Source organism: Zeugodacus cucurbitae, chromosome 2 (genome assembly GCF_028554725.1).
Source record: "Zeugodacus cucurbitae isolate PBARC_wt_2022May chromosome 2, idZeuCucr1.2, whole genome shotgun sequence".
Lineage (NCBI taxonomy): Eukaryota > Metazoa > Arthropoda > Insecta > Diptera > Tephritidae > Zeugodacus > Zeugodacus cucurbitae.
This window is the reverse complement of record NC_071667.1, coordinates 86,085,207-86,103,528: the sequence shown is the minus strand read 5'-3', so window position 1 is coordinate 86,103,528 and position 18,322 is coordinate 86,085,207. Positions and strand designations below refer to the sequence as shown.

General features: G+C 38.6%; 3 protein-coding genes across 4 annotated transcripts; 1 reads left to right on the top strand and 2 right to left on the bottom strand.

Moving 5' to 3' along the window:
* Nucleotides 1-862: 862 nt before the first annotated feature.
* LOC105217803 (probable 2-oxoglutarate dehydrogenase E1 component DHKTD1 homolog, mitochondrial) lies at nt 863-6,344 on the top strand. Its single transcript, XM_011193000.3, has 13 exons — nt 863-1,100; nt 2,623-2,746; nt 2,906-3,092; nt 3,165-3,408; nt 3,469-3,630; nt 3,723-3,796; nt 3,872-4,365; nt 4,435-4,702; nt 4,758-5,175; nt 5,254-5,577; nt 5,703-5,891; nt 5,972-6,057; nt 6,126-6,344. The coding sequence occupies exons 1-13, from the start codon at nt 974-976 to the stop codon at nt 6,225-6,227; spliced, it is 2,799 nt and encodes a 932-aa protein (XP_011191302.1). The 5' UTR covers nt 863-973; the 3' UTR covers nt 6,228-6,344.
* A 1,227-nt stretch (nt 6,345-7,571) lies between these two features.
* On the bottom strand, nt 7,572-14,869 carry LOC105217790 (chaoptin). 2 transcript variants are annotated; one of them, XM_011192980.3, is made up of 21 exons: nt 14,727-14,869; nt 13,597-13,833; nt 13,414-13,480; nt 12,692-13,338; nt 12,447-12,622; nt 11,558-11,692; nt 11,267-11,498; nt 10,978-11,196; nt 10,835-10,921; nt 10,637-10,771; nt 10,343-10,417; nt 10,188-10,281; nt 10,002-10,132; nt 9,831-9,944; nt 9,628-9,770; nt 9,421-9,562; nt 8,993-9,351; nt 8,469-8,892; nt 8,111-8,352; nt 7,853-8,039; nt 7,572-7,719 (listed from the first exon to the last, which is right to left on the bottom strand). In XM_011192980.3, exons 1-21 carry the CDS (start codon nt 14,727-14,729, stop codon nt 7,618-7,620), a joined length of 3,951 nt encoding a protein of 1,316 aa, XP_011191282.1. In that variant the 5' UTR covers nt 14,730-14,869; the 3' UTR covers nt 7,572-7,617. The 2 variants fall into 2 exon arrangements, with proteins under 2 accessions (XP_011191282.1, XP_011191290.1); XM_011192988.3 differs by having other exon boundaries at nt 11,267-11,489.
* On the bottom strand, nt 14,769-18,255 carry LOC105217824 (protein zwilch). The gene is made up of 9 exons (XM_011193051.3): nt 18,006-18,255; nt 17,206-17,945; nt 16,967-17,145; nt 16,831-16,904; nt 16,456-16,652; nt 16,094-16,371; nt 15,900-16,026; nt 15,691-15,818; nt 14,769-15,638 (listed from the first exon to the last, which is right to left on the bottom strand). Exons 1-9 carry the CDS (start codon nt 18,153-18,155, stop codon nt 15,571-15,573), a joined length of 1,941 nt encoding a protein of 646 aa, XP_011191353.1. The 5' UTR covers nt 18,156-18,255; the 3' UTR covers nt 14,769-15,570.
* Between the last annotated feature and the right edge of the window lie 67 nt (nt 18,256-18,322).

Genomic DNA, 18,322 nt, shown 5'->3' with positions numbered 1-18,322 from the left:
TCAAAGTGTTCCAATCATACGGACCTCTGTATTTCCAACAACTCCAACTTGACTGTCCTTTTCTTTGTGAAGCTGGCCGATTACTGTATTTAACAAAGTACTCACAAAACAATTGAAATATACTTCCTGAGTTAGTTGTATTGAGATTATAATGTTACTGTTCGCAAAGGTTTTGGATGATTCTTCTGAAAAGATAAACCATAAGAATTACCATTAAAATATTCATAGAAAGAATCTACAAACCGACTTCCTGAATCTTCTAGTAAATATTTAACGTTATGATGGAAAAATTCTCAATAAAATTTTAAGAAAAAATAATTGTAAAATAATGGAAATGAAATAGGCTACTTTATTTTCATGCTCTCGCAACATATTGCATCGAGTAAAAAAATTTTGTTCACCTATTGCTTAAAGGCCTTTGAGTCTCGGTTACACCCGAACATAGCCCTTGTACATTAATTTTGTTTAATTTGTGTCCATATTTGAATATGTATTTTATAGCCAATTACAATATTATTAGTACTAAATGACAATATATAATTTTAGAAATTTATATGGCATGCCATTTATTTTTAAAGTGGTTGATTATCAAGAGCATAGCACAAGTTAAGAGTATTATTATTATTGTGTTCTTTAATGAAACTGAGAAAAAATATGATCTCAAAACAATCTATATTTCTCTTTGGATATACTCTTAAATACATGTTTGTAAAGTTTACACATACAGTTCACATACACCGTCATTGCTCTCAGCGGCGACTCTTTGTACTCATTTCCGACGCAAGATTTCCAAGCAAACAATGGGAATGATAATACTTCGCTGATAATGGAGGCGCTTTGACGCTAAATAGTGAACTCGCATCTCCTATCAGTATTCAATCGAATGAGCTGGTGATCGCTCATGAAATATGAGAATTAGTATTTCCAACATTTATTAAATTTTAAATAGAAATTAAATAATAGTAAAGTGAAAATGTTGCGTCAAATTGCGGCAGCGCGCTACACACAACCGTTCCTCAAACAGCAAGCACAACGCAGAGGCTATCAAAGTGAGAAGGGCGTCTACGGCTACAGGCCTCTGCCCAAGCGCGTCTTTCAAGGTAATCATATGAAGTAAACAACAACAAGCGAATGCATTAAATATAGTTTATAAATCGTACATAAATGCGTATATATGTATTTCTATCATTCTGCGCAAGTAATCAGCTCATGCGGTAATAATTTTTCCAGTGATAAAATCTCTACATGATTGATAAGCTCCTGGTCGCTAATCTCACCTATATGTACGAGTATTTATAGATGTGTTCCAGCAGATATAACTAAATATTTAGTGCACAAGTACAAACAGTGTTGAAGTTTATTGTTTTGTTCATTCGCGAAATCTAAGCCTCTGTATCTGTGTGTTATGCTATCAAGACCCCACGGAGTCTTTGTTGTTTTGTGTTTATTTGCTTATCAAACTCGAGTACATATATATACTTTTTATGAGTTCTATTTTTGTTTTCCTTTTTTGATAAGAAGAACTGGCGCTCTCTTACTTGTCTCTTAAATGAAGAACTCTGCAGAGTTCTAGACATCTTACACTTGACTAGCCTCACTAACTTCACCAAGCAAATCAAGTCTTCTATGTCCTACTTAAAACACTGAAAAAGAAGATTGAAATTCACATACTGAGAGAACTACTCGAAAAGATCTGAGTGTGCCATGGTGCAATTAAATAGCTATTTTGCATATTAATTCTCCACTCAATCTCTCCACTATATTTTTGTAAATTTGAGATTTAATGTTTATTTCTTTTTCTACGCAATCCAATAATCCCCACCTGTGTTCGAACGCATATGTTTACCTAATACTCGGCAACTGCCGACCAGACACATCATCTATTTCTCACATACATTCATATTCACTGATGCCAATCAGTAGAACTCAAACATATCCTGTCTTCAATGGAAACTTTTTGCACATAGAGGCTCACAATAGTCAATATGGATATGGATGTACATATAGGTTTGCGTTCTTGTTAGCGTTTATTGTAAACTGTCATTAGTGATTAATCATTTTGGACACCGGCTGTCAGGTATTGGATATACTATTTGGTTTATTCAAACAATGAGTAAAATCTTACACTGACATGGACATGCTAACAGACTGTTCCTTATATCACAATAAATTTGGATACTGACCTGGGAGATGTTGAGTTCAAGGTCGTTGTTGGCTTTCTGATATATCTAAGTTTACACAAAATAGGATTTAAACAATTAAATTTGCTAAGCAATTCAATTCAAGCAATATCTTTTGATTTTCGACATCTATTCTCTTATTGGGAAAATGATCTACACTTCAGAATCAATTTTTCAAAGTTTTCAATTACTTTCATTCCTATAAAGAAGAAGGAGCTTTGGAACATGTTAGCTTTGGAATAATTATTTAGGCCAGGCCAGGCACCGATACACTAAAATGTATCAAGTAACATAGATCCACACGGATTAAAAATCTCCAAACAAGAGTTACAAACATATAAAGAAAAAATTGCCGAACTTAACAAATCTGAAAGCAAAATAATTCAAAAATTTTAATCTATGATTTTCCTTTTTCTTCTTGTCAATATTTTCTTGTATACAGTGGCCGACGAAACGCTGCAGTCGAGGAATGCCCAAGGCAATGTTTATCGGTGGGTCGAGGCATATCGCAAGCATGGACATAAACTGGCAGCTATCAACCCTATCAGCATCAGAGACCAGCAGAGGTTGTTATACTAAATATACGAACATACACAATCCCTCATATCCATTATTTAGTTATATGTACATGACACAGAAATACACACATCCTCATAATCTTCATTTGACATGACAACTAATTTTCGTAAACATAAACATTTATATGTATTGCATTTCATCGACAGTACCATCATTGATGAGCTGAATCCAGAATTCTATGGGCTCACATTGGATAATTTCGTGCAACCGCAAGGTTTAATTAATTTGCCACAGTTGGCAGGGAGGAACGCTTCAACCGTAGACGAGTTGGCATCGTTGTTGAAGGACATTTACTGTGGCACATCGGTTAGCGCGGAATTCGACTACATTGAGGTAAGTAATCCCAGCTTGTATATTCCAAACTTTTCTCGACCGTTTGGTAATTCTTACTCATTTATGCAATAGAACCTGGAGGAGCGAGAATGGCTGGCGAGGCATTTTGAACAACTCACCGTTGGATATCAGCAACAACAACCGGACTTCAGCTTCACGGAGGATGCGCGCCGTCAGATAGCTGAACTGCTGGTGAAATCGCAAACGTGGGATAATTTTATGGCAATACGGTTCGCAAGTGTTAAACGCTATGGCGGAGAGGGTGCCGAAAGTCTGCTGGCCTTCTACTGGCAACTCTTCCGCAGCGCTGCACAAGGTATGATTGCTAGCTCAGATTGACCTTTCTCTCCATAATGACCTTCATTATTACTATTAGCTGATATCGGAGATCTCGTGGTGGCTATGCCACATCGTGGACGCATGCCTCTCCAAACGACAATGTTGAATATGCGACCTGCGAAGATTTTCCATAAGCTCAGCGGAGAGTCGGAGTTCCCGGATGATGCACCGGCCATGTCTGATACTTTAAGCCACTTCCGTAAGTTGTCTCCTATAACGCTGTTGTGAATTATAGATCTAATCGCAGTTTTTTTAATGTTTCTCTTATTATTGTACTATTTGCGTTCAAAGATACTTCTGAGGACTTGGATGTGGAAGGCAAGAAGATACATATTAGCTTAATAAGAAATCCATCGCATTTGGAGGTAGGTAGAAAACTGATTCTTCCTGTTTTTATTTTTGAAATGTTTTAAATGTTTCTCTCTCGCTACCCGACAAAGGCAGCGAATCCTGTGGCTATGGGCAAAACTCGCTCGAAGCAGCAAAGCGTTCGTGATGGCGCATTCAGTGGCGATCATGCAAAACCCTTTGGCACCACAGTACTCAATGTCCTTATTCATGGTGATGCCGCATTTGCTGGTCAGGGTGTGAATCAGGAATGCCTGAATATGGCCTACGTGCCACACTTTGAGGTAGGTGGCAGCATACATCTGATTGTGAATAATCAGATTGGCTTTACGACTCCCGGCGAACGCGGTCGCTCTACAGACTACTCTTCCGATTTGGCCAAAACCATACAAGCGCCCGTTTTCCACGTGAATGGTGACAATCCCGAAATGGTCGCTTTAGTGACACAATTGGCAATGCAATATCAAAGGGAATTCCGCAAAGATATATTCATTGATATGAACTGCTTCCGTCGTTGGGGACATAATGAAATGGACGATCCAACCTTTACGAATCCGCAAGTTTACCAGATCATTCACAATCGCAAGTCGGTTTGCTGAGAATCATAGTGCTGACATAATAATTGTAATAAGAATTATTCCGTTATATTTTCAAGATCCGTACCTGATTTGTATGTGGAAAGTCTGATACAAGATGGGGTACTCAACTCCGAAGAGGCAAAATCGATGCGTTCAGATTACTGGAATCATTTAGATGCCGAATTGGCGATATCAGAAAGTTATAAGCCCGAAGCGAATTACTTTAAGAAACAATGGACTGGTTTAACAAGCGCATCAGATAAACTTACTGTCTGGGACACGGGTCTTGACTATCAACTACTTAACTATATTGGCCATCAGAGTGTTTATCACCCGAAGGATTTTGTAAGTATTTTATGGAAATAATTAAAGTCTGCCAAACAACTATACCGATTTCCAGAACGTGCATCCGCATCTGTTGAAAACACATGTTGAGGGGCGACGAAAGAAACTAGATAGTGGTGAAAAGATCGATTGGTCCACAGCGGAAGCATTGGCGATCGGCAGTCTTATGTATCAAGGACATCACGTACGCATTAGTGGGGAGGATGTGGGACGCGGCACCTTCTCCCATCGTCATGTAATGCTGGTCGATCAGAAGACCAATGAAATGTTTATACCTTTGAATAGTCTGAAAGGCGGCAACGGCGGCAAATTGGAAATTGCTCACAGCATACTATCCGAGGAAGCAGTGCTGGGCTATGAATACGGAATGGCTATAGACGATCCGCAAAAGTTGATTATTTGGGAAGCGCAATTTGGTGACTTTGCGAACGGCGCACAAATTATGATCGACAACTATATAATAACGGGAGAGAGTAAGTTTTCAGGCAGCCTAGAAGAGTAAAATAAATGCAAGTCTAATATTTACCCTTATGCTCATTATAAATTTGCAGCCAAGTGGATGGATTCAAATGGCTTAGTGATGTTGCTACCACATGGCTACGATGGCGCCGCATCAGAGCACAGTTCATGCCGCATTGAACGCTTTTTGCAGTTGTGCGACTCCAAAGAAACCACGCCCGATGGTGACAATGTAAATGTGAACGTTGTGAATCCCACCACTTCGGCACAGTACTTCCATGTGTTACGCCGCCAGTTGCTGCGCAATTTCCGCAAACCACTCATTGTGGTCGCTCCGAAAATAATGTTGCGTCATCCGGCTGCCACATCCACACATGTCGACTTCCAGCCGGGCACACACTTCCACAATGTGTTGGGTGAGTTATTTGTTGCTTGTGGCGTTTTAAAATTCACCGAATACCTCAAACAACCATATTCTAATTGCCGGATATGCATAAATAATGAAGCACTACATCTTCGCATTTATAACGGTATTCCACAGGTGACCCAAGTGTTGTTGCAGACCAAGTACGAAAAGTCATAGTGTGTTCCGGCAAGCATTTCTTTGTGCTAGATGAGGCGCGCCGAACGAGAGGCATCACCGATACGGCTCTAATACGGCTGGAGTCATTATGTCCTTTTCCAGCCTATGAACTACAACAAGAGCTGGCTAAATACTCGCAGGCAAAGAGTAAGTAAACTTCATCCGACAGGATATTACATACTACTGGTACTATCACTTAACGGCATATTCTACTCTCGTGTGTACAGCCTTTGTTTGGAGTCAAGAAGAGCACCGCAATATGGGCGCTTGGAGTTTTGTGCGCCCACGATTCGAGACTTTGGTTGGCAAACAGGTACATACATACTTAGATTCGCAATTTGGTTTGTTATAGCATTAACCTCTTAATTTTGTATTGTTCAGTTAAAATACGTTGGCCGGTCTGAGGCAGCTACCACCGCAACTGGCATTGGCAAAGTGCATAAACGGGAAGTGGAAGAAATCATTACGAACTCCTTTAATTAATCTACTTGTGTTACACTGCCAGGATTTTCAGATATCCATAGTCTGATGACTGAATTTGACAATTGCATTTAAAAGCAGAATTTTTATCAAATATAGATTTCATTTCTTTTAAAAATATTTTTTTCTCGTTAATTTTTAACCATCGCAACATCTCTCACGAAGTACAGATCTTCTCTTATCCGCTTACAACTGATTTTCAGAATCCCGGTTGACTTTATGCCGTATATATGTATGTATGTGATTGGCGTTGCAACCGTTTAGCCGGTTATAGCCGAATCGACGATAGTGCGCCACCTCTCTCTCTCTCCTTCGCAGTTCGGCGCCAGTTGGAGATCCCAAGTTTAACCAGGTCGCTCTCCACCTGGTCCCTCCAACGGAGCGGAGGCCTTCCCCTTCCTCGGCTTCCCCCGGCGGGTACTGCATCGAACACTTTCAAGGCTGGAGTGTTTTGGTCCATTCGGACAACATGACCTAGCCAGCGTAGCCGCTGTCTGTTTATTCGCTGAACTATGTCAATGTCGTCGTATAACTCGTACAGCTCATCGTTCCATCGTCTATGCCGTATATATAGATGGCATAATATCAGATGATATATCTAATATATACATTTTGAAATACTTACAAGTTATAGGATTCAGACTATGTGAGTACATGGTCCATAACACCTTTTCCATAATTTTGCTGAAGTATTTCAGACGATTCTAGTTCTTACGTCATGTGACAAGGTACTCTCTTTTGGAATAATTCATCTCGGTTTTGTGTTAAAATATTTATTCGAAATACGAAAACATTTACAAATTATGGCTTTAAAAATATTTAAGCAATAGCATACAGCGAAGCGATAAAACAGAGACGCTTAAGTTAAGAACAAATTGGAAAACAGATTTCCATTTGCGAACAATTAGTGCTGAAAATCAATTTTGATACAACTATATAAGTACATATATACTAGGTGCATTACGTCTGTTGAGGTGTCTTAAGTTTTAATTCTCTAAATTTTTGCTTAACAAAAATAATATGCAATATTAATTAGTATTAATGAAAGGTGAAACCAAAAAATTCTTACGAAATTTCCAATATTTTTCAAGGTAATCACGCGCATTCAATTATCGGTTGAATTACAAAACAAACTTACAAATGCAATATTTCAAAAAAACACTACGAATCCAATTTCAGCTGAGGTCCGGGAATTGTACTTTATTTGGGTTTTTTTCGGGTAGCACACTTGTTCTTTATGCTCGCCATCCTCTCTCGCTTCAACTTCCTCTTACTTTAGTGTCCCTTTACTTAACAACAATTGCAACATTCCTCTTTAAAGCGGATTGTCTCCGTATACCTTCTCTAGGGTTTTGTAAAAGTCTGCCGACACTTTGAATGCGCATCTTAATAGTCACATCCAGAAGACGATCATTAGCAGTGCTGTAATGAGCAGTATGAACGTCTCGCGGCAACCTGCATTGTCCCAACCGCATTCCAGATCGAATTTCAGTGCCTGAAAGGAGTCAAATGAATTATTAACACAAGAAGGTATTCTTATCAGATTTATATTGGTACTACTGGAGCAAGTTGACAACATCGTATTCTACACACTTTCCTCTTATATAATTATACTTTTAAATTCTTACTTCCATTAACTGCTGTCCGCCTTTATTATCACATCGGGTCTCACGCAGATCATCGTCGTGGTCATCGCAATTGTGGCGGCCATACACTTGGCAAGGTGAATTCATGAAGGTTCTGAACACAGCATCGGTCCACGTTTGCGATGAGCAAATGTATTGTCTTCGTTTGCGCTGCCAAAACTCTACCCAGCTAAAAACGGAAAAGATGCAGAGAAAAATAGTAAAACCTATTAAATAGGTATGTAAGAAGGCGCTACAAACCCCAAATCACAATCGCAGTTCAAATCCGAATCGGACATTTTAAGTTCGGTGAGGAAAACGCTGTTCGGCAGAAAAGGTACATTGCCGGTATTCGGATTTGGTATCTTTTTCAGCATACGATTGTTGTAACGTATGTCCAGCGATATGTTGCGGACTCGTCCCATATGTTTGAAGAAATTGGCAGGTATTTCTTTCAGTGTGGTATTAAATAGTTGCATATATAAGTACGGCGACCTCATGCCCTGAAAAATGCAGATTTTAGTATTTCTATGTATTACAAACAACTGTATTAATGGAAATGTATTTGATAACTCTGGACAGGAAATTATGAGTTCTGGTTCTTTTATATTCAACTAACCTTCAAAATACGTTCATTGAGACTGGTAAACTGCGGACCACTGAACGTTATATTCGTCAATTTTGATGGCAGATGACCCTCCATTTCACGCCCCAGATCAGTGGGTTGGCCCATCTGCACCTGCTGAATGTCCTGATTCGGTCCGGAGCCCTTCTTTATGATGCGCGTGAACGGTTGCGGCGCTTCAATCCACAGTTCACGTATATTATGATGGTGGCGCAACAAATGCGGTATATTGAAGTGTTCCAGATGCGAGTAAGCGGTAAGTTTGAGCGATCGCAGATGTGGCAATGAATCTAAACAACCATATTCGAAGTAATGTAAACGAAAATTGGAGATGTCCAACATTTCCAAGTCCTCATTGACACCGTCGAAACTATTATTATTAAGCGAGGTGATTGGATTGCCCGAGAGCATCAATTTCCTGTGAAAATTCATTAAAAAAAGGTAACACAATACAAATATTTAACGTTTGACTGAATAAAGGTAGTGTTGTCATCATTGGTTTTACAACTAAGACGCACCTTAAATGTGGCAGTGATTGTGTCATTAACGGTACATTAGTCAGGTCATTATTGGACAAATCTAGCATTCGCAAATTACTCATATTGAAAGCCAGTTCTTGCGGTATCGACGGCAGTTCATTGTAGCCCAGACGCAGCTCGCGCAAGTACTTCAATCGTATCTCGGGAATAGTGCTCAAGGAGACATTCTCCATGCCCAGTTTAATGAGTGAATTCTCCAGACCCATAAACGATTTGTCCATCACTTTTAAATCGCGATTGTGTGAGAGGTCAAGCGCAGCGAGCCGAGGCATTGTGGCGAAAACTGCGTCATCTATACGCAGCAAATAATTGTAGGAGATGTCTAAGAAGCGCAGAGACTATGCAAAGATTAGAATACATTAAAATAATTCATTTGCTTTTTGGTATTTCCTCAAAGTTAAACAAACCCTAAATTTATTGGATAAGTCCATGCTGTGTATGGTTGAAATGAAGTTATTGGATAAGTGCAGCTCACACAGCGTTAAAGCGGCCAAGCTGGACAGGGATGATGAGGGTATTTTGAGCAACATATTGTGCGAAACGTCCATCCTGTTGAAGATTTAAAAATACACTTGAAGTTCCTGTAAAAGTTTTATGGATTTTTTTTTTTTTACTTTTCCATGCCGCCATTATAGAAAAGGTTGTCAGGCAAGCCACGCAGATGATTATGGGACAGATCGATAACGCGCAAAGCGTAGATTGGTTTGAAAATGTCCTGGGGTATGTCCGTTAAGTAATTGTGATCCAGATAAATAAGCTAGTACAAAAGAGTAAATTTATTTAGAATGAAAAAATATAACTATCTCATTCAAATTACCTGCAGCTGCTTCGTATTTTTGAACGCATCAAAATCCAGCTCGCGTATATGATTATAAGACAGGTCCAGCCATTGCAAGTGCGGCATGTTACCGAACACGTCACGCGTTGCATTCTATTTATTTTTTAAATCTTTATCTTTTAGAATTTTTAATGTGTCTTGTCAACTCACCATCAATGAATTATAGCCCATGTATAGGTGGGTCAAAGAAATCTCGGCTGGCCGAAAGTAGCCTGGATGTATTAGAGATATGTTGTTGTGTGACAAGTCCAGTAACTTTATATTTGAATGATGCATTGAACCTGGAGGAACAACGTGAGAATAAAGTGTATTCAAAATGCGAACTCAAGCACTCACCATGATCAGAGCGGCCGGCCCAGGAACTATTGTACATTAGCATTTTGATTTGGTTGTGGCTCACATTTACATTGAGTGTGGATAAGGTGCCCACCTGGAAGTGAATTAAATTTGTTCGATGGGTGTGTACATGAGTGCGAGGAAGTTTCACTTACTTGGTCAAAGTAGTCGAAGTTGAAGTTCGGTAGATTATTGAAAGCCATATCGAGAATCTCCAATTTCGGTAAATTCTGTTGTGTAAGAGAAAATACTTTAGACAGTTTAAATCGATTTTAAAAAATAGATAAACATCTCAACATTATCCAATAATGACGGAATTAGTACGCGACTGGGACAAATAGTCAAACAGTGATTTTATGGTGGAATTGGTATTTAGAGGGGTACAAAATTTGTCAAATTAGTTAATCTTTTGTTTAATAAAGTGACAGGATTTTGTTAATATTTTATACCTGAAACGATTCCTCAGCTAAATTATTTAGTTTATTGCCGCGCAAACTGAGATGCTCCAGCTCATCCAAATTCATAAAGGCTCTGCGTTCGACGCGTTCAATTTTATTGTCGTCCAAATGCAATTTCCTCAAAGTCTGTGCAAATTCTCACATTTATATCGAAAATCAAAAAAGCCTTCAATTAAAAACCGCACTCACCTCCAGGTCAAAGAAAGTGTGTTGCGACACCTGAGTTAAGTGATTGAAGCGTAGAGATATCTCCTCTAATTTCGAATGGATGTCGCCCTGTAAATAGAGAAACATAAAAGTATATTCTTCACTAACGACTCTTATATGTTTACTTGGAATGTGCCCTTCATGACCTGCTCGATGCGATTGTCGTGCAGTTCCAGCAGCCGTAGGTTTTTCAAGAAGTGAAAACTTGTGTCGCTCATGCTGGTGATTTTGTTATTACTGAAATCCAGTTCCTGCAGTGAGGTCAAATGCCGCAACGGATCGGCCGGCAGCGCCGTACCCGTGAAGCCATGCGAGATTTTCAACGATATCAGCGAGTGTCCAATCTGAGATAGCAAAAAGTACAAATCATAGTTATTCCAAATCATGCCAAATGCACAGCAACACCGTGCTCACCTCGTGAAATGCGTCGTTCTCAATTGTTTGTATGCCATTCTCGCTGAAGTCCAAATGCTTAAGGCCTCGCACATGCTTGAAGGCATGCGATTGTATGGTGGCAAGGGTGGCGCGAGTGATCTGCAAATCCTCAAGCTCCACACCGAAATCCTTGAAATCATCCGGACCTATTGACGTGGCACTCCCCATGCGCGACATGGACAACGAACGCATATTCCGCATTCTGGTCATACTTTTTGCAAATAAATACATATGTTTTTGCTGCGAAGCAATGTCAAATACGAGACTTACTTGCGTAGCGTCTGCAGATTCGTTGGATCGTTCTTATCACCGCTTAAATCCAATTTGAGCAGCGTGTACTGCATGGCGTTAAAGGTCTCCAACGGCTGTTCGATCTTGATTTTGTTGTCCCGCAAACTAATGACTCTGCATGGTATGGTATATGTGTATGTAAATATGAAATAGTGAATAGTGAATTTGTGAAAGCTCCCGTGATTTAACATATGCACATACACAATTTATAGAAATAGTATACTATGTATAAGCTCTCGTTGTTTTTGCAAGCATTTCTTAATTAGTGTGTAACCATTTTAAAAATGGTCAAAGAGGTCACTTAGTAATCTATAATTCCGGCGGCTGCATGCCTAACGGTATATTTACCAAGCCATTGTGCTTTCGTGTGCTTTACAACAGTCAGCAGAAGCCATATTGTTTACTTTCAACAAGGTGCAAATATTTCCCCCAATTCGGTCGTCTGCAACTGCTTCTGGCTCGGTTTTATTTGTAACTGCACTTTCCATTGGTTTCGTGAACCATTTGCCTATAAGTTTAAGCATTTTCTTGGTTTGTGTCGACATATTGCGGCAATCGGATTAGAATGACAGTGAATGCAACACGGCGCCGTCATCTGTTTCGCCTTAGTAACTAGACTACGCTGACAATGCTCAAGCACACACACGGACTATTGTACCACTTTTAGACTTTTAGCCTCCACATACCGACGAGAGAGCTCATAGAACACATCAATGCTAATAATGTACTCACTCATACTCATGCATGTACATATGTATGTATGACGCATTAAGCCCAACAAGGCATTTTAAGCTGGGCTTTCAAAAATAAACGTACTGCTAATAGACCGTAGGCCTTAATTGGGAACCGGACATTACCTCGTACTCACCTTAACACATCGAAATTGTTAAATAATTTGTGATGTAAGTGGGTTAAATTGTTGCCGGACAAATCCAGGATCTGCAGACTATTGACCAAGCTGTCGAAAGCCACAGGCGATATGTTGGTCAGACCGCAGTAGCGCATATATATCTCACGAATTTTGGCCGGTTTGAAGGCGTCCTCCTAGGAGTTCCATATGAGGAAGCAGAATTAATATGACAGAATCTATTTCCATTTCAACTAATCACTCACCCTAAGGGTGTGTATGGGATTTCCATCGAAGAATGTCCTGTTCACAATATCGAAGTTCTTGAATGAATTTGGTGGCAACATATCAATGTTATTATATTCTAAATGCAAATTGTCCAAATTAAGCTTTGTGGTGGATTTTATGTCGTAGGTATCGTTGCCACTCAGAGACCATATCACATTATGGGATATGTCTAGAGTACGTAAACTTTTCAACGGTCCAAGCGCATCGTAGGGTATCTCGGAGAGAATGTTGTCTGTCAGCAGTAGCTTGGTTAAACGCGGCATTCCATCCACAAAGACATTAGGATCAATTTCAAACAAATTGTTGCCACTCAAATCCAATGTTTCCAATATAAGTAGCCCCGAGAAGCTATGCGCCATCAGCATGGATATACAATTGTCGCGCAATATCAGCCATTGCAGGGAGTCTTCAAGGCCACGAAACGAATCGTGCTGTATATGAGTGATGTGGTTATTGCCCAAATCAAGATGGCGCAACTTCTGAAGATGCCGTATAGATTTCGAGGGTATTTCCACGAGATCATTTTGAGGGAGCAATAGCTCCCACAGTGAGCGCTCTAACCCTGTGAACGCATCGTCGGGTATTTCCGTCAAATGATTGCCAGATATTTTCAAACGATACATGCCTGAAGTGTACGCAAAGCAAATTTTATCACAAAATAATATATAAGCATGGAGCCGAATGGTAAAGAATTCCTAACCTGTCGATTGTAAGAAGTATGATTCAATTTCACGCAAACCGGTGTTTTCCATGTGTAGCGAAAAGACCTTATATATAATAGAGTTGAAAGTAGAGGAATAATTTTACCGTTATTTAAAAGTATTCTTCTTTCTCTTAAACGTACTGCATTTGCAATGCAAACTTTCAATCTTTTGATTCGTACCTTCGATTCGTTCACCATTTTAGGTAACGCCGGAAATGGTACATCTTTGCAATGGACAATCCCCAGATCCGGCGCCGACTTCGAGCACGTGCAAAGCGCGTTTTGCGTACAGGGTGGATTACGTGAATCGTCCATTTCGTACATATGCATGGAGGCGCGCGCCAAGGACATCCATATCATTATCATAAGTGTTATGATGAGAAAGGCATAGCCGAATTTAAAGAAGAACTCCAATCCCTAACATAAATATTTAAAAAACAAATATGAAAATTACAAACTCTTGTCATTCAATTGTAAGTTCTCTAAATCCTTCGATCCCGTTGCATTATATCTAGACTCTCCATTAAATACTTAAGTTATTCCTCTAAAAATAACTGCATGAAATGGCATTGTTTTGCCAACACCAACAACACATCTCGTTATATGCAGTACATCCGTTTTCGAAGTTTTGCAAAACTCAAAAACGACGATCTGATATATTCCAACCCAAAAACACTAAAACCAATTGTTCCCACAACAGTCGGCTCTATGTAACCGAAACGGACGCGGATTTTTATCTGGCCAAAGACTGTCAAATCGCCAGATAATTTCGAGAAATGCTTTATGCCCGGACAACAGCGATATTTCAGACCAACTGAAATCTGCAAACTCACATAGTATTATCACTTTCCTAAAATTTCTAAACTTATCTTTCAAACTTTTTTTGTATAAACCCTGAGCCGAAGTCCTTTGAAGCTAGTGCTTAGTTATTATTTTGAATTAGTCATCTTGTAAATAAATAAACATCTCTCAACTAGTTCTCTCGAAATACGAAAACTATTTTTTTTCACATTTCTGAATATTTCCCCACCACTTCTTGCGCATATACAGTTCATTTGATCCTTTTCCGGTTTATTTTTGAATCACTTCTTGTCAATGCCCCTTCGTATATATTTAAAACAAAGCACTAAAAAATTAGGCTCCATTCTAGTATGAATGGGGCAAGCAATATTTTATTTTTATGCCGCATGTCCTGTCTACATTGAAGGGCTGATAATTCATATACATACATATGTATTTTGAGCAGTGGAATTTTCACATTAGGGGTTCACACTTTCTCTGAGTTTAATTATGCCAATTAGCACACGTACCATTGTTGACGTTTTAAACGTTGAAGAGCATTCGCATGAGTATAATATCCGAGTACTTTTTACTTTTTTTATATATTTCGACTGTGCCCCGACTCCTTCAATTTAAGTTTTTCTAATATAAGTTAAAAATGCACACACGATATTTTGTAATTTTGCTAAAAGCGCTGAGGACAAGTTGTTAATGCTGATTGTAACGTCGTGTCTCGCCGAATATTATTAGTAATCCGAACAGTGTTTGCTATTGAAACAGGACACTTAAGGATTTTTTCACAAAAATAAATGTATTTTGTTCAATTTGCACCGTATGTTCAAAGTATTTTGCTTTGTGCTGAAACACGTCCGGACCTCAGCACTTCAACTGTCGTTCTGATACTTGTTAGCTCTGAGGCGCACTTCAAATACTTATGTAAATGAAAGCAGCTTAACCTGCACACTAATTGGATTGAACCATATTGTGGCGCATTGTTCGGATATTGCCAACTATTGCGTACACTTTCTAACCATTTTTGTTGGTGCGCATTCCACATTCAATGCAATTTATATCTGCACGTCGTCTGCGTCTGATTTGGAAGCGTCTGGATGCCATCTTTTACATGAAAATGCACTTTCACTTAAGACCGTTAATTATTTATTATTTAATGCCAAAGCTGTTTAGAATGTGGCGATCAAAACAAGAGTTCAAAAAAAAACCATCCCCTTCCTATTGCTCTTTAAGCTTGAAATTAATAACTAAATCGATAATTATTTTTTGTTTTCATTTTTATTGATATATATATAATATCGAGTTCGAACATTAAGCTTTGCTTATTTCAATGTTCGTATATAATTAAATTGATAAATGACATTATTGCAATGTTTTGATTTTATGATACATCCAGCTATAATAAGTGATCTCTTTACTAGCTTCCTTGTCTATAAGAAAATACTCTTTAAACTCAATTAATGCGCAAATAAAAAACCATACCTTCGGATTGAAAAAATTCTGAAACAGCAGGAGGGCAAATGTTATTCATGTTGTAGTAGAATGTGGATTTTACTTCTCGAAATTTGTTTTCCGAACGCATTGATATGCGGCGCATTTGTGGAACTTTGCTGTAAGCATATTTGACATTTCAAAATCAATTTATTAAATGGATATCAATATTTGGATGCAAGTAAGGTAGATTGACTCACCTTTCCAAATGTTCGCGCACATCATGTGCAGATAGAGATATCTCTATTTCATCCACTAAGTTCTCATCAATATTATCGAGAAAACGCAGAGGTTTGCTTAAAAGTTGCTCACACACCTCGCTATATACTGCAAAACAGATTTTAACAGAAGATGAGACAAGTTTTGTAAGTAGCTCAATGACTCTATTGCTTACCGTTAGTCAAATTCAGATTGACATGTATCATAAGCAAGTGTTCCAAAGCGCAATGCACTTGTAATAGTTTGGCGAGACGCTCTGACACCTCTATTTCATCAAAGCTACTATTCTTAAACCCTACGGTTTCATCGTGGTCGAATTTACTATCTCCTTTTGCTTTATTATGCAACAATGTCTTGCGCATCGCCACCGGGTCTGGACGCACAGCGTTGCGCAGTGACTTGCGCACATTTGGCATTGCCCCTTTCTCATCATTATGTGGCGAATCAAAAAGACTGTAAAATAAAATGTTCGTTATGAAAGAACATAAACTATATACATACACAGTTACACACAACTGTTATAGTAGATAACTTTACCTTTTATGTTTCAAATCGTTGGGACTACATATTTTGCTTTCATCAAATATGAGTTCATAGTCTCTGTACAGTTTCTCCAAGCCGATTTCTAATAGCAGTTCCAATGGTTCGGTGCCCGTGAGACATGGTATGGCCAAGCGTTTATTCGCAACCTCGGTAATGATTTCAGCCAGTCTATTCTTGTTTGTTGGCGTATTCTAAGCAATTCGCATAGAAGAAAGTGAAATCAAAGTATAAGACGCAAAGCCTAATAAGTACATATATTTATACACATTGCCTGCTTTCATTTTATATTTTTAAACGTTTCTATTTCTGGCATTTTTTGCCTTGCAAATAATTAATAACATTACAGCACTTACACGATATGGCACTTACCACAATATTGCAGTGAGCCGCGCACTTAAATAGCAGCGTGAACGCCATTTTTAGATCTTTGTATGAAGAGCAACCTACCGAGTTAAACGTATAACGTAAGTATATACCATACAATTCAATTAAATGTTTGTCTTACGTTTTAAAATTTCCCACAATTTATCGGTGAGATCGGTAAGTCGCCTGATCTTAATGCGTTGCACAACCGATTCTATATCGCACTCGTTACCACTCTCTGCGCTATCCATCTCATGTAGACCAGCCATTTCGGTAACTGCTCTGTTTATACTTTCTCGCAGTTCACCTATATCTATTCCACTATGGAAAATGTTGAGAACAATTACAAGCATTTTCAATACTAAGTGATCGTTCACTCACCAACCACAGCGGTAGACAAGAGCTTCACTTCTTCCCTCAGCATCACAGTTATCTAAATTTTTGTACGATATTATATCATTTTTTATCACGGTCAATATACGCAGTTGATTCATCAAGTCTTCTGTTAACTCATTACAAGCTTCCAGCCGAAAAGTTTGCCGCAGAGTCACTTCACATGATGTTAGATCAATTAGAGAAGGTAAAGCAGCAGTAGAGGACCAACAACAACGCACAGAAATGTTGGATTTTATTTGATATATGTTCTCAATGTAAGTTTCCACTTGTCCAGTTGAAGTTCTACTTTTAAGAGAGAGGTGTTGACGCATTATGGATTGTGCATTTACTTCGTCAACATGTATCACACCAGAATAAGTAATTATGCCTCGACTAAAATAACTGGGAGAAAATTCATATTGTAATAAAAGCGTTCTATCCACATCAGCTCCATTACAAAGAATCCATATTGAGCCTTTTGCGTCACGATCTACAAACTGAAAATCCTCCTTACACATTATATAACGGGCTTTTTCAATGGAAATTCCTTTCTGGCATTCTTCTTCCATTTTCCACGTATTTCCTTCATCTATCTTTATATTTAAAGACATATCTTCTATGGCCTCAACCACACAATCATCTTTCAGCGGACTGCCAGTGAGGTCCATATCTCTTTTATCCGCGTCATCTTTTACCATAAGTAATTTGGTTGGTGATGCATAAATATGGTCAGTTTTGCTGCGATCCTAAAACAATAAAATATCGTGGAATCCAACAATCTTCAAATCACCAAAGTAAGTATTAACCTCTTGATAAATGAACACAACTTTGCCGCCACATTTGTCCTGTCCCACAATTTTTGATAAATAACTTGGAGGTTCGGAATATATAAGTGTGTAGGATTCACCATATGCACGTAATAAAAATGCGTAAGCATTAGCCAAGTGAGTCGACATATTTTTAAAATTCTATTGCGAAAAACAAATAAAATTCTATAAATCTCAACATGAAGTGAAAAAGATTCAAAATTGATTGAACAAACGGAACCGTAACAGGGTTGACTTTGCTCAAAAAGCAACTAAAATGATACATTTTAAAACATCCCAGACATTGTATATGCCTA